The sequence below is a fragment of the Bos grunniens genome, chromosome 7 (assembly GCF_055505025.1).
Source record: "Bos grunniens cultivar Pamir isolate PY7600 chromosome 7, Bosgru_T2T1.0, whole genome shotgun sequence".
NCBI classification, from domain to species: domain Eukaryota; kingdom Metazoa; phylum Chordata; class Mammalia; order Artiodactyla; family Bovidae; genus Bos; species Bos grunniens.
The window spans coordinates 96,512,967-96,531,852 of NC_141171.1; the positions used below are offsets into that span (position 1 = coordinate 96,512,967).

Here is an 18,886-nt window from a genome sequence, read left to right on the forward strand (position 1 = left end):
AAAATTACTCACTGCAAACACGTCTTCCAAACCCCAAACTCCAAAACCATTTCTTCACTGCAAAACAAAGCTAAATTCCGCAGGTTGGCAGCACCTGGCTGGGGAAATCAGGAGGACGCTTGCTGGAACAAATGGACCAGGTAGTTGCTTGGACTCTGAATACCCACAAGGGGCCAAGGAACCACAGAGGAAAGGCGTGTCTGGACTTACCTTCTGGCTAGCTCGCCAAACCTGTCACTGAACCAGGTACTACCTTGTTCTACTCAACACACACCAAGGCAAAACTCTGAGACACAGTGCTTGGGTGCTAAGTCTCTTCAGTTCACAGCAGAGTATTTATTTGCAAGGCAGCTAAGTAAGACTGAAAAACAAACCTCAAACTGCCCTCCCTGGAAGGCAAGAGGCAGGGTATTTTGGAATAAACAGCGGTCTGAGGGGAGCTCTGAGGCACTGGGATGCACAGAATGGAGAAAGGTGATTGGAAAAAGATCTGGTGCTTCTAGTTAGGCGCAGGCGTAGTTCTCCACTGTAGTTCTGCGCAGGCATAACTAGGCTATAGGGTCTTCTGCTTGGTTCAGAGATGGAAGTGCCTAACAGGATCTGAAGCTCATCAACAGGCTACTAAGCAAACAACAAAAGGTCAGTAAGCATACACACTTGTGCATTCCCAGTTGGAGGACGGATTGTCCTGTTCAGTGTTAACCAGCTCACCTCCAACTACATACAACTGACTTAAAGTTTCTGGAAAATAACTCAGTCAAACAACTTATTGCTTAGGCTACCTGTTGCTTGTTACTTGGAGGACAAGCAAGTCTTTTGTGAAAGTGAACGTGAGTGAAAGTCGCTCAGTCGTGTCCAATTCTTTGTGACCCCATGGACTGTTTAGTTCCTGAAATTCTCCAGGTGAGAACACTGGAGTAGGTAGCCTATCCCTTCTCCGGGATCTTCCCAACCCAGGAATCAAACCGGGGTCTCCTGCATTGCGGGCAGATTCTTTACCAACTGAGCTATGAGGGAAAGGCAGCCTTGATTAGGTAGGGCGGGTGAAAGGAATTTGACTGATTACCCATGGTTTCCCTTGGCTTAGGCAATGGTGGGTTTTTTTTTTTTTTTTTTTACTGTATCACACCAAAAGCACAGCAACATAAGGAAAAATAGCTTTGAGTTCATAAGAATTTAAAACCTGAAAAAAATTATATATTTGGCAGCGCCAGGTCTTAGTTTTTAGCACGTGGGAACTTTTTAGTTGCAGATGCAAACCCTTGGTTATGGCATGCAGGATCTAGTTCCCTGTCCAGGGATGGAACTCGGGTCACCTGCATGGGGGGCTCAGGGTCTTGCCACTTTGGACAAACAGGGCAGTCCCAGAATTTAAACCTTTTGTGCATCAAAGAACAGCATCAAGAAATGAAGGGACAAACCGCAGAATGGCACAAAATTTTCAAATCATACATCTGATAAGAGTTTGATTTTGATATGTAAAGAATGCATACAATTCAACAATAGAAAGACAAATAATCCTATTCTAAAATGAGCAAATAGGCATTTCTCTGAGAAAGATGTACAAATAGTCAATAAGTACATGACAAGACGTTCAGCAGCATTAGTCATTAGGAAATGCAAATCAGAACGCAATTTGATACTACTTCGTAGTTATAATTTGTAAAATATGGAGAACAGTTTGGCTGTTCCTCAAAGAGTTCAACATAGAGTTATCCTGGGACTTAGCAATTTCACCCTCAGCTATCCACGAATTCAAAACATACGTTCATACAAAAACCTGTACATGAAAGCATGAATGTTCATAGCAGTATTATTCATAAGAGCTAAAGAGTAGAAACAACCCAGATTTCCATTAACTAATGTGTGGATTAAAAAACAAGACAAGTGATCTGTCCATACAATAGAGTAATATTTGTCTGTGAAAATGAATGAACTACTGATACCTGTTACAAAATGGGTGAACCTTGAAAACAGTATGCTAAGTGAAAGAAGGGTGGAGAGACAGCTCATTGAGGAAACCGAGAAATTTCACCTTTTTCCTCATTCTTTCGCTCTTCTGATCCTGGACAGAAAGCTTGTGCTGGGAAGCTCTGATTGATATGCTTTCGTTTCTGTAAACCATGAATGCCCAACATTGCCTCTGCAGCCCTTAGAGAACTTGGCACATAAGATTGAGTCCTGTGTCTGCCTGGGTTCACTGTATCTCAGTCCAGGTTGACTGGCCTAGAAATGAACACCTAGGGCAGGGCAAACATCACAATTTGGGCAGATCGAATCAAGTTCTGCAAACCCCACGCACGACCTTGGGTCTTACAGGGACTCAATCTATCCATTCAGAGGAGCTTTAGGGCTGGATAAGAAGCTGATTTTCAAGGTGGTCTCTGAGGTAGTGATAGAGTAACCAGTGTGTCCCAATCTGCCTGAGAATTTCCTGACTTTAGCACTGAAAATCCTGCGTTTAACAGGGACCCCCTTACTCTTAGGCAAACTTGGTGGTTGGTCGCCCAAGAATGTTTCACAAATCATTGTTTACCTTCACTATGTTCAATATTCTCTACTTTTATTCTATTTGATTTTTTTAAAGTGCTGCCATGAACCACTACATTGCTTTCACATCTTCCTTATGTGACAGGACCCGTGCTGTTCTCAGTGGAAACAGCATCTGCTCAGTAGCAGATCACCCAGCAACTCCGTATTTGTTTGACACAAAGTCCCCAAAGCCCATCAAGCACCAAAGTTTTTGTAAGGAGTGAATGCATTTTGCTTTTCTTCCACCTTATACAGATACATTTTGGATTCATTTCTATTCCTGATTGAACTTTAGAGCTACAGTGTGGTGGGTGAAAAAGAATGCCCCCCCAGGCCCCCCACCAAAGATGTCCACATTTAAATATTGGGAAGCTCTGAGTTTATTACCTTACAAAGCAAAGGAGAGTTAAGTTTGCAGATAGCATTAAGGCTGTTAATAGCAGACCTTAAAAAACCTTATCCTGGATTATCCAGTTGAGCCCAATGGAGCCACAGGGGTCCTTAAGAGGGTAAGAGAACAGATCAGAATGGTTGGGTGTGAACAGGATCCCACTGGCTTTTGCTGGCTTTGAAGATGGAGGAAGGGGCCCCACCTGCCAAGGAATGTGGGTCACCCTCTAGGAAGTGGATCTTACCCAGAGCCTCCGGAAAGGAATGCAGCCTGATTTTAGCCCGGTGTGACCCATGTCAGGCTTCTGGCCTACGGAAGGACAAGCGAGTAATATTATATGCTTAAGCCATTAAAGTTTGTGACAATTTGTTACAGTAGCAGCTTCAAACTAATCTGAGTGCACTTAGAAATATTTAATCTGACCACTTGCTAAGAAACCAGTAACTACAAATCCCACAATGCTTACCTCTGAGGAAGGAGCTCTAAGCTTCAGACAAGTTAGTACAAATCCAAGTCGAGTTTCTTAGCAACAAACGTATAAACAGCTTCAGAAGCAGCCAGGTGGAGAATAGAATCGCCCACATCTTCCAGACTCTGTCCCTTGGTACAAATTTCTGCATTTTTTTTACTTTAAAAAAGAACAGAGTTAATTTGAAAGATGTAGAAATCATCACTCATGATCATTTTCTCATTTATGGGAATTCGTTGAGTGATAAAAATTGAAGAAATGACGCTTCTTAGAGAGTCCCTGAGTAAAGATTATATCTAAATCCACAGTTAACATCTCTTAGGTCACAGATTCATTTGAAACTCTTTTTCAAAAAATGTACTTATATACCTACACACACAGCTTTGCACTTGGTTTTGTTGGCTTTACAGCCTCCTAAATGTTTATCAACTCGAGTTACAGCAGCTGGTTTAAATGACTATTCTCATGCTATCATAGTTGATATCAGTGAGAAATAAACGTCTTGGAAAACATTCATCCAATAGAGCACAAATTAGCACACTAGAAACAATATTATCTTTATTCTGGTTAACTCTGAGGGACTGGGTTTTCTTCAAAGGGCTTATTATCTTTTTGCTTTGTCATCAGCAGGATCTAAATCTGATCCTTCACTGGGAAAGGATGTGGACTCTTAAATCCTACAACTGTGAGCACTGTGGGAGTGACTTTATCAGCGGCAGGGCTCTGAAGTATCACTTTCAACAGAAGCATCTTGGAAAAGTTCACCGTGAAAAATGTGACCAAGAAGTCCTGAAGGGGAAGCAGCGAGGTCACAGTGAGGTACAGCGAGCGAAAGTGGGGGGCGGGGAGCGAGAATCTCCTCCTTTTCCTAAAATACTTATGCTTTGTGTTTGTTGGTTTTGTTTTTTTCATTCTCTCATGAAGATTTATTAACAGAAAACTGAAAGGAAAAACTCGTGGCCACAGGCCACAGGTCAGATGCAGTGGTTAAAGCTGCGTGTCTCAGTCTTCTTGGCTCTAAATGACCCATCCTGCAGAGCTGCTGTGAAGGGCACTGGGCAGAATTCCCTGGACCCATGCGTTATACCCAGGGCAGGCGCTATTGTAATTATTATTCCAAAGTGCTTGTGTGGGGATGGAGTCCTTGCAACCCTAGAATTTTTCACTTTTAATGTGCCCTTAGAGGTAGACTAATTGACTTCCCTTGCCTCCTTTCCCCTCCCCCATTTTACAAATGAAGGATCAAAGACCCAATTAGGTTGAGTGATTAGCCCAAGGCCTGCAAAAGTAAACATCAAAAGAAGAACTGGGCTCTCATTCTTCTGATTTTATAAAATATAAACTAGTGCTTTTTTAAAAATACTTTTTTCAGCAGTATGGTTCTCATGGTTCATTGCTTTATTAATCTGCAGCAGTTTTCCATCTGTGTCAAAAAAAAAAAAAAACCAAAAACCCAAACTAATGGACTTTGCTATGTTTTGAGAACATAGAATGAGAATTCTCTGTGCCCATGAATGGGAGCATTTAGTGAGAAGCCAAATGAAAACCAGCAGATCTCTGAAATAGCTCTTATAATTCCTGGATTAAGTATTTACTTTTTCTCAGTCTACACGTGACAGGTCAACCATGGAGACACACAAGCTACACTGGGAAAATCTAGAAGAAAGGAATGGAAAATATACGGATACAAAAATATCAAAAACATGTAGGATGTGTTCTAGACGCTTTGGGACAGTCCTTAGTCGGGAGAACCATGAAATACAAGACCATCACTTTACAGCCTGCAAAAGAGGTAATGGAGATGCCCGGTGCCTTCCCTGTATGGATGTTCACGCTGCATAGAAGCTGTCTTGTGGCTTCCCTATGTCAGAGCGTTACAGGTTGTTTCCAAGAATGGCAAATAGAGAGTGCAGAGGGTGGAGCTAGTATATACTTGACATTGTATACTCTTGGGGCATGCATGTGTACTAAGTCACTTCAGTCGTGTCTGACTCTGTGACCCTAAGGACTGTAGCCCGCCAGGCTCCTCTGTCCATAGGATTCTTCAGGCAAGCATACTGGAGTGGGTTGCCATTCCCTCCTCTAGGGGATCTTCCTGATGCAGGGATCGAACCTATGTCTCTTAGGTCTCCTGCATTAGCAGGCGGGCTCCTTACGACTAGTGCCACCTGGGAAGCCCATACTCTTGGGGGTGGGGGGTAATTCTGTAGAGGCACCTTGGAGGAGGAAGCTGGGAAACTGAGGCGTTGTGCAAAGAGACAACTCAGAAGCAGCAACAATGGGATAGAATGTCGGGATCCAAGTGGGAGTCAGATTATGGTCTGTCCATCAGAAATTACCACAAAACTAACGTAATACACCTTCTGCTCTCATATTTATGGTTCTGTCCCCTAAAGTAACTGGTGGTTGCTGCTCTATGAAAGTCTTTTAAGATAAAACTTTTTTCGGGAAACAATAATTGGCTCCGAATATAAAATAGTCACTGAAAAGTGATCAGTTTTTGGTGAAATGTCCATAAAAGGAATGGTAACTGTGTTTCAAGCAAAGGAATCAAAATGTACAAAAACAAAAAAACCCCAATCTGTTAATTTGGCATAATTGATGAAATTTAAAGAAGGGGCTGTGTATCCTCTGAGTGTTAATGTAAAATTTATTATTGTTTAGTACTATGTTCTGATTTATAGTGTGATTTCTTCTGTGATCTGTGACTCTTTTGAAGTATGTGTTTTTAAAACTTTCTTAAAGTATGGGATATATTAGCTATTTTGTTACTGATTTCTCATTTAATTGCACATTGGTCAGAGAATGTAATCTGTGTGATATCAGTTCTCTGCTAAGTGTTGAGTTTTATCTATAGCTGAGTATATATTCAATTTCTGTGAAACTTCCATATGTGCTTGAAAGGGAAGGATCAGTTGAAAGTTCATTTCCAGAAAGGATTAGTGAGTTCTTCAAGGCATTTGCCAGAGGCCTCTTTATAATTAATTCTCCATGATAATATGAATTTGTTATATAAACCTAAATGAAAGCCAGTTTATTATTGCAAATTCTCAGGGATTTTTTTGGTGTGTGTATGATCTATCCTGATGTCTTAAGCAGTAGAGAATCCACCTGCCAATGCAGGAGACACAGGAGATGCAGGTTCAAACCCTCAATTGGGAAGATCCCCTGGAGGAGAAAATGGCAACCTACTCCAGTATTCTTGCCTGGAAAATTCCATGGACAGAGGAGCCTGGTGGACTACAGTCCATGGGGTCATGAAGAGTCAAACATGACTGAGCACGCACACACTATGATGTATCGAGTGCAAATTTATGAAATTTTCTGAACTGTTGAAAGGCATCAGGTATATGCCATCTCAAATGTGCCAACTCAGCATATTGATTATTTTGAACTTCCCAGCGTCAGGGTCTTTTCCAATGAGCTGGCTCTTATAAGGTGACCAAAGTATTGGAGTTTCAGAATACTCAAGTCTGATTCTTGGTAGTTTTCATTTCTTTTCTGGAAAGGACTCTGTGAACATTAAAAAAAAATAAGATCAATAAAATCTGTATGCTTTTCCTCTGGTTAATCAGTCTATTGTCAGTTTTGCTCACATGCCCCATTTACTGAACTTAAGAGTTCAATTATTCAGTTCCTTCCTGTGAAGTGTGTGGCCAGTCTTGTCAGCATTTCTGTCTTAAAACACAAACACACACATCCACTAGCATACACACCTCTAATGTCCTCATTTTAAAAAATGTACTATCTCTTGATTTCTAGCTGTTGACTCAGTTTCTTCATTTTGAAAACGCTGTGCGTGTCTAAGGCAAACATTCTGCAGGTAGAATTTGGCCTGTGGGCTGGCAGTTTAAGACCTTTAGAATAGATGGCTTAACTTAGAGTGCTTTATCCTGGGATCATTTTATTGAAACTTGATAACATACATGTTTTTCATTTAGAAACTTAAAGTGATTTATGAATCAGGGCAAAGACCTTTTCCTGACATAAGAATGGATATCTCAATTTATTCTCAGAGAAATTCAGCCATTTCTCTGTTGGGACTTAGGGTTAACATGCCAGCTAATTCCAGAGGGAGTGAACTCTGCTGGTTCCCCTCACGCCCTACCAGCAGAGAGGGTAGGTCTCCCTGTGACAGAACAAGGCAGTCCTGGTAATTAACTAGATGTAACTTGCGTACAAAATTAGATGCTTGTGTCAGACACACACATATCTATTTCTGTGCAGCAAATGTCAAATATTGATCTTTTCTCTATGAAGCCCAAATGTCCACAGGATTTTCACCTCATAATATGTTGGAGTGTAAAGGTCCCCAAGAGCTACAGAGATTTGCAGACCGAAAAATCTGCCCTGCCTCTGGTTCTCAAAGAGCTGCTTGTGCAGCGGAGATCGGTGCCCTGCTCCAGCTGATCCAGACTTCCTTTCCGGTGCCGGCCTCCCGAGTGATCCAGGTAATCTGAGCCCCCAGCCCTCAGGCTGGACCACGCAGCCCTAAGGAAGCCATTCCTTTCTCCTGGAGGTGACGGACATCAATCCGGCAGGGCCATGTGTTCAGAGGCCAGCTTCGCCTTCTGTAGTGGCTGTAAGAGGCCTGCTAGGAGCCCTTTGAAATGCCAGGGCAAGCTGCCGGCTGGCGGGGCAGGCACTCAACCATGTGACAGCTGGAACCCATTAAAGTTGGCAGTTTTTGCCCAAGGGGTGAAAGTGCCTTTACATTGGCAGGGCCAAAGACTTGGCTCTCACTAGACCGATGCTTTTAAATGCTTAAGGGAATTTCAGGCAAAGGAGGTACGCCTGTCCCCCAGAGCACTGTTTCATGCCTGAGCAACCTGCCTATGGAAGTAATTAGGTGCTGTCTTGATGGACTTCCTCTCAGCCTAAAGACAGTTCACTGTGTCCGGGAACAGTTGTCCGCAGAGCGCAGGGTCATTCTGTGAAAACTGCCTTGAAGGAAAATACCCTGAACACAATGAAGGGGTCCTAACAATGATGGCGTGATTTCCCTTCTATCATTATTATTTATAATGTTAGTATCACTACTACATAGTATCTGATCAGTGTTTAGAGGAAAAAAAAATATGGGACATAGTTCTGAGGGCTTTTTTTTTTTTTTTTACCATTTTTCCATTTCTTCATTTTAAAGTGCACACATGATTGTTATAAAAGTATCTTTAAGCCTTGTCTATTTAAAATAAAAAATGTTAACTTTTAATGTAACAATAGCAAAGATGATTTAAGAGTATGATTAAATGCTACCTAATAAGCAGTGGAAAAAGCCTGAATATGAAAGAGCATATTTTCTTCCACAGAAATAAAGCATGATCACAGGAGCTAGAAATGGGGAGTCAGAGTTCTATTCCCGTCCCACAAGGTGAAAACAAGGGCCGGTGATCAACTAAGTTGTGAAATTGCTGTGCCCTATATTCCATTCTTACCCCACTCCAGTACTCTTGCCTGGAAAATCCCATGGATGGAGGAGCCTGTTGGGCTGCAGTCCATGGTGTCGCCAAGAGTCGGACACGACTGAGCGACTTCACATTCACTTGTCACTTTCATGCATTGGAGAAGGAAATGGCAACCCACTCCAGTGTTCTTGCCTGGAGAATCCCAGGGACGGTGGAGCCTGATGGGCTGACGTCTATGGGGTCGCACAGAGTCGGACACGACTGAAGCAACTTAGTGGCATATACCATTCTTGGAGGTTGACTGTACATGTTAGCACATTACAAACTCTCTCTGGTTAAGGAAGCACTAAAAACTACATTTCCCACATTCCCTTGCTACTGTGACAAAATGGGTTTCCTCAATTAGTTGCACTACCACAAGACTGAGTCCAGAACCGAGTGAAGTCAGAGCAAAGGCCGGAGGGCACAGGGTGCCTATTTCACCTGGTCCAGATGTAGCGGGTGCAGGATGACTTTGAAGCCGAGAGTTCTGGCAATGACTTCCTGTCTCTGGATTTTTAGCAGGGCAGGCATTTCTGGGATTGCACAGGCAGCTTCTCGATCCTTAGGTGTCACCTAAGGCATATAATCCTAGAGTCAGCAGTTGCCATCACAGCTCTCAGAACAGGCTCTATAGCACAGGAAGCTCAGCTCAGTGCTCTGTGATGACCCCCGTGGGTGGATGGTGGTGGTGGGAGGGAGGTCAAAGAGGGAGAGGATATATGTGTACATATGGCTGATTCACGTCATTGTGCAGCAGAAACTAACACAACACTGTAAAGCAATTATATTCTAGAAAAAAAAGGTTGGCTAGGTCGGTGCCAAGAATAAAACTGGCACATTGCTGCTTGCTTGAGCAAGCCCCATGGTGCCTGACGGAATGGGCTGTTGGAAGTCCTTAAGAAATTAACATGCAATAAATGGCAGAGGACTGAGAGCTTTACAATGTTTTCTAAACTTCTTGAGAAATTGTGTTGTCACAGTCTGTTGACAGGTCGCTTTTACCTTGTGGATGTAATGTTTCCCAAATCATACGTAACAGCTTCTTTTACTGCTAAAGAGCGTCCTTTGGGAAATTGCAACCTAAAGTTTTCTTTGAGTGCTAAGTAGAGCAAGGCTGTGCTGCTAACTAATTTAAGTTTTGACTTTTATAAAATTATATTTAGTTAAGAGATTTGCAATAAGTACTCATTAATTATAATGACAGAATACTTTATTGAACTCATTGGTGATCTATTTGGAAATATAGCAAACAAACGCCCTCCAGAAGCACCAGTCACTCAAGGTTTCAACTGGTAGGAATGGGTTTATTTCAGGACACCTAGGTACCACATGTACTAGTGGGGAATTTAATTCCCACCTTTGTGGACTCCTCACAATCAAGTGGCTCTCAAGTAGAAACTCTGAGAACTTCTAGCTCTCTTTATTCATAAGGATTTTCAGACTTTTCCTGCAAATTCTGCTTTCTTCCCATAACTGAACCTAAGTTTAGTTGTGAACCATCGTAGATGACTTTCTTCTCCTGTCTTTTTTTACCGCCCCCACCAAGTTGAGGGAAGATAAAGTAGCATATATTTAAGCTATTCACAGTGTTAATTGACTGAAACATGCTACAGCCAGGAATCTACACTTCCCTCAAGGTTAGCTGAGCTTTCCCCCACATCGTGCCCGCTGTCTTCACAGGGTGGTTCTTATGTGAAAGGGACTGACACCCAAGGATGCTCGGAGATTGACATCATCCTGCTCAGTGAGGTGTTTGCCGATGTGAACCATTTCAAGAAACAACTGAGAGAAGGGTTGGAGACTCTGAGAGAAAGCTTGACGCGAACTGCATATGGGAACAGGTCTGAGTGAATGCACTTCTGTGAATTCTTCATTTCAAAGGTGAAAAAGACTGCCAGAGGAAACTCAGCACAGGAGACCATTATTGAGTAATGTTACTTGTATAAGTGAACATTAAATTCTTGGGAGAAAACTTGGAGAGATTGCCCCGGGGGCTTTTATTTTTTTTAAAGACTTCTAGCTAAACTTTCAAGGAAATTCATGAATTTGAGATCCTATGATTTAAGGACTAATTATATCTTCTCCAATGCACCTTTATTCAATTTCCCTCTCTTAGCTGAAATCTGACCCTGAGGAATGCAAACAGGAAGGACTGAGAAAGGTGCCTCCAAGTAGGAAGAATCTTTGGAGACACATTTGTCTGATAAACATTCCCTTCAGCAATGTCCTGGGGTCGTTTGCTGAAATGGCTTTGCTGACATTACACGCAAGCTTTCTTTGCCCTCAATGTTGAATTCGCCAGCTAGACAGAACTTTTGTTTTTTTTGGTGAGTTACAAAAAGAAAAGAAGAAAGAAAAAACCTTGACACGTTGCTATTTATTTTTCTATTTCAATTTTACATCTTCTGCTATTTTATTCAGTCTAATGAATTGTGGATGAAAAAAAAAATACAAAAAACTATGTCGTAAAGTGAGTAAAACATTTTTGGGGGAGAAAAATAGACCAGGCTGTGTGCCACTTCAATCCTAAAATAAGATCCATGTTTTAAAACAACGTCCCAGAACTGTTTATTAATTTAAATAATAGATTCATTACCAAGCCCTTGCTTCAAATTAGTATACAGAACTAGTTTGAATGTGTCTTTTAATGAAAAACACTACCTTTAGGAATACCAAACACCTACTAAATTGTGGTAGTTAGCAAAGACGTCAGATGAATGGCATGATGGTGACTATAATGAAGCACGCTGGGGTTGGAAAGGCAAAAAGGGAAGTGATGGAGTTTCACATACGATTACACTTTGAACAGGGAAAGACCACCTTTAAGAAAAGAAAAAAAAAAAAAAAGAAATAGGAGAATGTGTTTTTCATTTTTACCCATTGCTTCTTCCAAGTTTTCCCCATTAAATTTGTAAACTATAGGTTACATTATATCATTGTTATTATTATTTATCAAAGTAGGACAGTTAAAGTACTCTCAAGGCACATTAAAAATAAGAGTTGGGGTATACCCTTTCCCTGGTGACCTTATTTGGAATCAAAATCTTTGTCCTTCACTGTAATGTCCTAATTCTATACTCCCTGCCCGCTCAGCGTCAAAGACCCTAATCGATGAGCTCTCCCTAACTCCTTTTCCTCTCCTCTGGATATCAGGCAGGCACTCTTCTCCTGGACAAAATATGCTTGAAGCTTTTATTTTGTTGGATTTCTAGAATGAATTTTGAAGTAGAACCTATGAAAAAGAACAGCTCTGAAAACCTTCATTTACTTGTTCTAATTGTTCCTAAAAACAAGCAAGCTCATTTTCTAAGTTCTATTCCTTCTATGCTTTCAACTCATTAAATAATTTAATTGACAAGCCTTTAAAGTTGAACCGAATTCCCAGGTAACCACCATCCTTTCCTTCATGTTTATTAAATGCCTATTCTTTTTCTCAGAGTGATTTTTCAAGGGGCTATAATGGTTTTAGTTCAGCGCAGAATATGCCTTATCCCCTATTTTGTTTTGCTGACGATTTTGGCAAAAAAAAAAGGAGCATATTTGCAGGATGAATGAGACTTTAAGGCAGCCTGAGTGGAAAGGATTGTGAAGTCAGGAAAGGAGATAGATTGTCCAGGATGTTGCCTTGTACTAGTATCTGTATACAGCAGTTGCTTTTTCTGGCTTTATTCTCTGCTTTTCAGAGCAACCAAGACCACACTGTGACTCACTTGAAGGGCAAATTGAATTAAAAATGGAAAAGAAGCAGATATGTGAGTCTGACAGTTGGTTTTGACTCCCACCCACTGAGAGAGTAAAAACGTTTATTGTTTCAGTTGATACCTGGTTTTTGGTGATATATTGTTTGTTGCTGTTATTTTTAAAGCTATTCAGTTACTTTATTTTGAAAGATGAGTGTGAGAAAAGCCTTTCTTGTCCTTTGGAACAAGTCCACGTTTTAACCTACCAGTAACAGCAACTGTTCTATGTCAGTCATTTTCTGGGCGCTGCTTATGAATGAAACCTCAGGAGACTTGGCCCGTAAGCCCAAAGTACTAGAAATCGTTTATGCACCAGAGGCACGGGGCTCCTTTCTGCACACACTGGTGTGTTTATTATTGAAAACCACAATGGGGAAACATATTCTGAGCTTTTAATAAGACACTGCTGTAAAAAATGCATCATGTCTATAACTTGTAAGTTATGTTTGTGATTGGGATTTCTGCCCATTAGCTCTTATTTCTAATTGCTTTGATTTAGAGATCTTAGAAAAACAAGAAGCCCTCTTTATATTATCAGGTCAGATAACTTAAGACCCTTTTCTGATACATGACCCTTTTAAAGCCACAGGACAGGACAGAGTTGTCCTGACAAGACATGGCCAAGACAAAACATGTTGATGGATTAGGCTGAAATCAAGTGGACAGTGGCAAATATATCATCTGAGGACTCATGACCAAGCACTGCCAGGATCCATGTCCCATTTCCACTGATATTAATAGCAAAAATATTTTGAGATACTCATTGGATATTAAATTGCATGTAAATTAGCCTAGGATAGTACTGACATTCTCATTAATCTTGACCCATTCTAAAAGTGATCTGAACTCCCCAATTGATTCAATCTCTCATTTAAGCCCTCTGGCATTCACAAGAGTAAACTTTATCCACGTAGGACAGAGTCTACCAAACACAGAGTTTTTATATTGAGCATAGCAAAATCTGCCTCTAAATGATGACAGGAGTGTTAGGCTACTGGTTTGTTTCATTCCTTTCACCCTTCCTGACTGAGAGAGAAGGATATAGTCATGATAATAATGATTTAACATATTTCTTTGGTGGTGTGTATATGTGCTCAGTCATGTCCGACTCGTTTCGACCCAGTGGACTGTAGCCCACCAGGCTCCTCTGTCCATAGGATTTTCAGGCAAGAATGCTGGAGTGGGTTGCCATTTCCTCTTCTAGGGGATCTTCCCAACCCAGGGATCAAACTTGAGTCTCCTGTGTCTCCTGCATTGGCAGGTGGATTCTCTACCACTTGAGCCACCTTCATGTTCTTGACATTTAGAGAAAAGTGCTGAGGGGATTTAAAATTTCAGAAATCTTGTTCAATTCAAACGAAAGGACATTATATATGCAATTTTTTTTTTTTTTCATTTTGGATGATGCCTTTCGGCTTGTCTTTCAGGTCACAGTCTCTTCTGCTATATGTAATTTTTGTTAAATTTTTCTGTAAATTTCTTAAGTTCAATTATTTTTTTCGGTTCTGTAATTTCCATTTTTTAATATATAGAAAATCTATCTCTGGTTTAATTTTTCATCTTTTTGTCTCCTTGTGCTATCTGTTCCTCTGTTCACTGAACATATTAATCAGTTAAAATCTCATCCATTTATGCCAATATTTGGATCACCTATGGGGTCTGTTTCTACAGTTTGGTTTTCTTCTTAGTTTAACATATTATAGCCCTGTCTCTTAGAATTCCTAGTGATTTGAAATTTCATTTCTAGTGATTTAAAGATTAAAACCAGGGCCCTGTGCATTAAACATCTTAGATGCTTTAGCTGATGGTCTCTTTTTCCAGAGAGGGGTATCCTTTCCTCACCAAATGGATAGAATAAGAGTTGATCACCCAGGTTGCACCCCCAAACCCATTGACTAAAACTATCTGGAGGTGAGCCAAGGCATCAATACTTCTTAAGGACCTCCAGCTGTCTCCAACATGCCGCTGAGTTCCTCAGCATTACAGTCCAGCAGCTTCACCAAGTCCTCTCCTCTAACCTTTGTCTCCACAGTCCCCGAGACTAAATCCCGATGCATGTTGTCTCAGCCTGGACAGACTACCTACACCTCCATTCAGCTTTTCAAGATGACGTTTTGCTTCATTTCATAACCATGCCTGTCCCAGGCATCTTCAGAACTCAGCAGATGTTTGGAGGGAAAAGCAGGTCATATCTTGAGTTCAATTCTCCACCCTTCCCTTCTCATCATGCTTGTGATTTCCAAGTCTTTGCATTGCTTCAGCCTCATAAGCTTGATAAAGTTCTACTTGTTTCTTGAATCCCCAAAGCTTCTCCCTGTCCAAAGTCTTTATTTTCAGCTTCTTGTCTATTTCCCAAATCAGCGTATGTCCCCAGGAAACAAGGCAGCTGACTATGAGTCCATATCTCCACAATCTGCCGCCCCAGTCCTCACTAAATCCTGACCTTTCTAGCAGCAACCCTCCAGTACCTCTAAGACACACATGCATATAATTTTTTAAATCGAGTTTTCCAGTTGTTCCCAATGAGCATTGGTTGGCTGTTCACTATTCCCTTATACTCAGAAATAGAAGTCTAGTTCTCTTATTTCATTTAATCATATTCATAATTAACAGTATCTTATGCCCCAATCCATGTTTAGATAATAATTCATTTAAAAATTATTCATCATCTACTATGTGTCAGATACTAGGGATAGAACAGTGAACAAAACAAACAGTTCCTGCCTGTGTGCACCTTATACCCCTCTACGAGAGAAATAAACAAATAATACAATGCCAAGCGGTCCCAAGGCTATGGTTTTTCCAGTAGTCATGTATGGATGTGAGAGTTGGACTGTGAAGAAAGCTGAGTGCCGAAGAATTGATGCTTTTGAACTGTGGTGTTAGAGAAGACTCTTGAGAGTCCCTTGGACTGCAAGGAGATCCAACCAGTCCATTCTGAAGGAGATCAGTCCTGAGTGTTCTTTGGAAGGACTGATGCTAAAGCTGAAATTCCAGTACTTTGGCCACCTCATGCAAAGAGTTGACTCATTGGAAAAGACTCCGATGCTGGGAGGGCTTAGGGGCAGGAGGAGAAGGGGACGACAGAGGATAAGATGGCTGGATGGCATCACCGACTCGATGGACATGAGTTTGAGTGAACTCCGGGAGTTGGGGAGAAGGCAATGGCACCCCACTCCAGTACTCTTGCCTAGAAAATCCTATGGACGGAGGAGCCTGGTGGGCCGCAGTCCATGGGGTTGCTAAGAGTTGGACAAGACTCAGAGACTTCACTTTCACTTTTCACTTTCCTGCATTGGAGAAAGAAATGGCAACCCACTCCAGTGTTCTTGCCTGGAGAATCCCAGGGACGGGGGAGCCTCGTGGTCTGCCGTCTATGGGGTCACACAGAGTCAGAAACAACTGAAGCAACTTAGCAGCAGCAGCAGCTGCCGGGAGTTGATGATGGACAGGGAGGCCTGGCGTGCTGCGATTCATGGGGTCGCGAAGAGTCAGACATGACTGAGCGACTGAACTGAACTGAACTGAAGAAACATAAAACAGGGTAAGGAGATAGGGAATAGGGAAGGAGTTCTTGTTTTAAAGGATGGCCAGGAAAGGCCAAATGGGGCAGCAGGGACCTGAATGAAGCCGGGATCCAGCTGTGCGAATTATTCGAGTTAATTGTAGTCCAGATAGAGGAACAGAAACTGCAAGATCCAGGGAAGGGAACACCCCTGGCATGTCCAAGAAGGTGCCAAGGGAGCACCAAGGCTAGAAGTAGGTGAAGGATGGTCAAAACTCATCTCATTTTTCTCTTTTCTTTCTCTAATCATTCATACAATGTCATGCTTCTTTTCTAAGGATACTAATGGGAAAGAGAACACCACTGTCTCTAAGATTCAGTTTTTTATGTACTGAAAGTCTTCACAGCCATTCCTTTGAGATCATGGCTTATTATGATATCCTGGGACCTACACCTTCCACAGGTAAGGTTTATTTGTTTGGTTTCCCAAGAAACCTTTAAAATGGCTATTGATTTAATATGTATTTATGGGGGACTGACCACATCCAGATACAGTACTGAGCTAGGCTTCTGGAAGAACTGAATTGCTTATTGGTTTTGGAAGTCACTTTTTTTCCCCTGCAGTGTATTAACGCCAGTCATCCTTATGTTACCAGTTTTAAGAAGTAGGATCAAGTATGAACTAGTTGTCCAATATAACAAGGGCCTTCCAAAGTGGTGCTGGGGGTGAAGAACCCACCTGCCAAGGCAGGAGATGTAAGAGACCTGAATTCCATCCCTGGGTTGGGAAGATCCCTTGGAGGAGGGCATGGCAACCCCTCCCGCATTATTGCCTGGAGAATCCCATGGACAAAGGAGCCTGGCGGGCTACAGTCCACAGGGTCACAAAAAGTCAGACACAACTGAAATGACTAAAGCATGCATGCCAGTATAATAGAGTGGGAAAAGAACACAGAACAAGTTTGGACTTGGCCTGCAAGGAGCTGCTTTTTATTTATTTATTTATTTTTTAAATTGAAGAATAATTGCTTTACAGAATTGTGTTGGTTTCTACCAAATATTGATATGAATTGACCATAGGTTTACATACGTTCCCTCTCTCTTGAACTTGCATCCCTAAGATTTTGTGGTATCTAGAGTGAGATATCGGAGAAGGCACTGGCGACCCACTCCAGTACTCTTGCCTGGAAACTCCCATGGATGGAGGAGCCTGGTGAGCTGCAGTCCATGGGGTCGCTAAGAGTCAGACACGACTGACCGACTTCACTTTCACTTTTCACTTTCCTGCATTGGAGAAGGAAATGGCAACCCACTCCAGTGTTCTTGCCTGGAGAATCCCAGGGACGGGGGAGCCTGGTAGGCTGCCATCTATGGGGTCGCACAGAGTCGGACATGACTGAAGTGACTTAGCTGCAGTAGCAGCATCAGAGTGAGATATGAAGCATAACCACTAATCATACTCAGAAAAGGGGAGATAGAGTATCTCCATTTTAGGCAAAAATGTGAGGGCCCTATTATGGATTGGATGTTTGTGTCCCGCAAAATTCACACTTTGAAGCCTACCCCCAGACCCGATCGTCTTGAGGTGAGGCCTCTGAGAGTTGTCAACAATTCGGTTTAGATGACATCATGGGCGTGAGGCCCAGTGATGGGATTCATGCCTCTTGTTAGAGGAGACACCGGAACTTGCTCTCTCAACCACATGAACAGGGAGTGGGAAGTCAGCCTTCACCTCCAAGGTAAGCCAGGAAGAAGGCTCTCACCAGGAACCAAATTTTCCAACACCGTGATCGTAGACTTCCCAGCCTCCAAAACTGAGAAAATAAATAATTTCTGTTGTTTAAGCCACCTCATCTGTGTTATCTTTGTTTTAATAGCCCAATCAGAGTCTCAGATGACTCAGGGATTTATATAGATATAAATGTAGCCTCTAGAAAACTTGGGGCTTGAGTGTAAGTGTCTGCTTGACTGAAACATTGGTATATTCTCTGCAGGGCAAAATGCAGAATGGAAAAGGCCATAGCAATGTGTGAGCCCTGCTCTGGCTTAGCAGCAGGTATCAAATATGTTCATTGATCTATTGATTCATATACTCGATTCAACCATCATTTCTGGAATACCTACCTCGTACCATTAAATACTTAACAATGAATTCCGTAGGAGCTCAATATTTTTGCTCTTTTGGGGCTCACATTTGGGAGAGGAGAGGTTCATGAGCCACTAATCCTTAAATATTTCCTTCCTCTCTCTGTGTCTTTGTACTATGTGTCTCCTGATAAACCTTTCTTGTCCCATCCTACTCTCAGCCTTGAAAGTTTCTCCTTACCCTTCAAGACCTGGTGCACCTCTGGTGACCTTCCTTCCCTCATCAGTCCTTTCTGGACCTGCCTCTTCTGCATTCCAATGGAATCCCCCATGGTTTGCTGCTGGAACATGTTCCCCTTATATTGCCATTGTGCATTGCATTTGGAGGTCTTTGAGGATAACGTTTGCATTTGTGCCTGAAGTGAAAATGAAAGTCACTCAGTTGTGTCTGACTCTTTGGGACCCATGGACTGGGATTCTCCAGGCCAGAATACTGGAGTGGGTAGCCTTTCCCTTCTCCAGGGGGTCTTCCTAACCAGGGATTGAACCCAGGTCTCCTGCATTGCAGGAGGATTCTTTACCAGCTGAGCCACCAGGGAGCCCGCATTTGTGCCTAGAACTTTTTTATTCAATAAATATGTATTGGAAAAGGGAATGAATGAGCATAGCATTGATCCTACCCTTTCTCAGCCAAACTCCAGTGGAATATGTTGACTT

The 18,886-nt window shown here is 42.0% G+C and overlaps 1 protein-coding gene and 1 long non-coding RNA gene across 4 annotated transcripts in view; one reads left to right on the top strand and one right to left on the bottom strand.

Annotated features, from left to right (window-relative positions):
• Nucleotides 1-349, bottom strand: part of LOC147370009 (uncharacterized) — a 33,785-nt gene extending 33,436 nt beyond the window's left edge. The window contains exon 1 of the long non-coding RNA XR_015168301.1: nt 211-349. This is a non-coding gene — a long non-coding RNA (uncharacterized LOC147370009). The remainder of the gene's footprint in view (nt 1-210) is intronic.
• A 2,735-nt stretch (nt 350-3,084) lies between these two features.
• The window catches only part of LOC147370011 (2'-5'-oligoadenylate synthase 1-like), a 32,922-nt gene continuing 17,120 nt past the window's right edge, over nt 3,085-18,886 (top strand). The window contains exons 1-6 of one of the 3 annotated variants that reach the window (XM_086413249.1): nt 3,085-3,250; nt 4,023-4,211; nt 4,998-5,184; nt 7,653-7,843; nt 10,520-10,680; nt 16,423-16,547. In XM_086413249.1, the coding sequence (XP_086269375.1) occupies nt 3,107-3,250; nt 4,023-4,211; nt 4,998-5,184; nt 7,653-7,843; nt 10,520-10,680; nt 16,423-16,547 (997 nt within the window). In that variant the 5' untranslated portion in view covers nt 3,085-3,106. Of the gene's footprint in view, nt 3,251-3,413; nt 3,528-4,019; nt 4,212-4,997; nt 5,185-7,652; nt 7,844-10,519; nt 10,681-16,422; nt 16,548-18,886 lie in introns of those variants that run through there. The other 2 variants (XR_015168298.1, XR_015168297.1) reach the window with 2 other exon arrangements.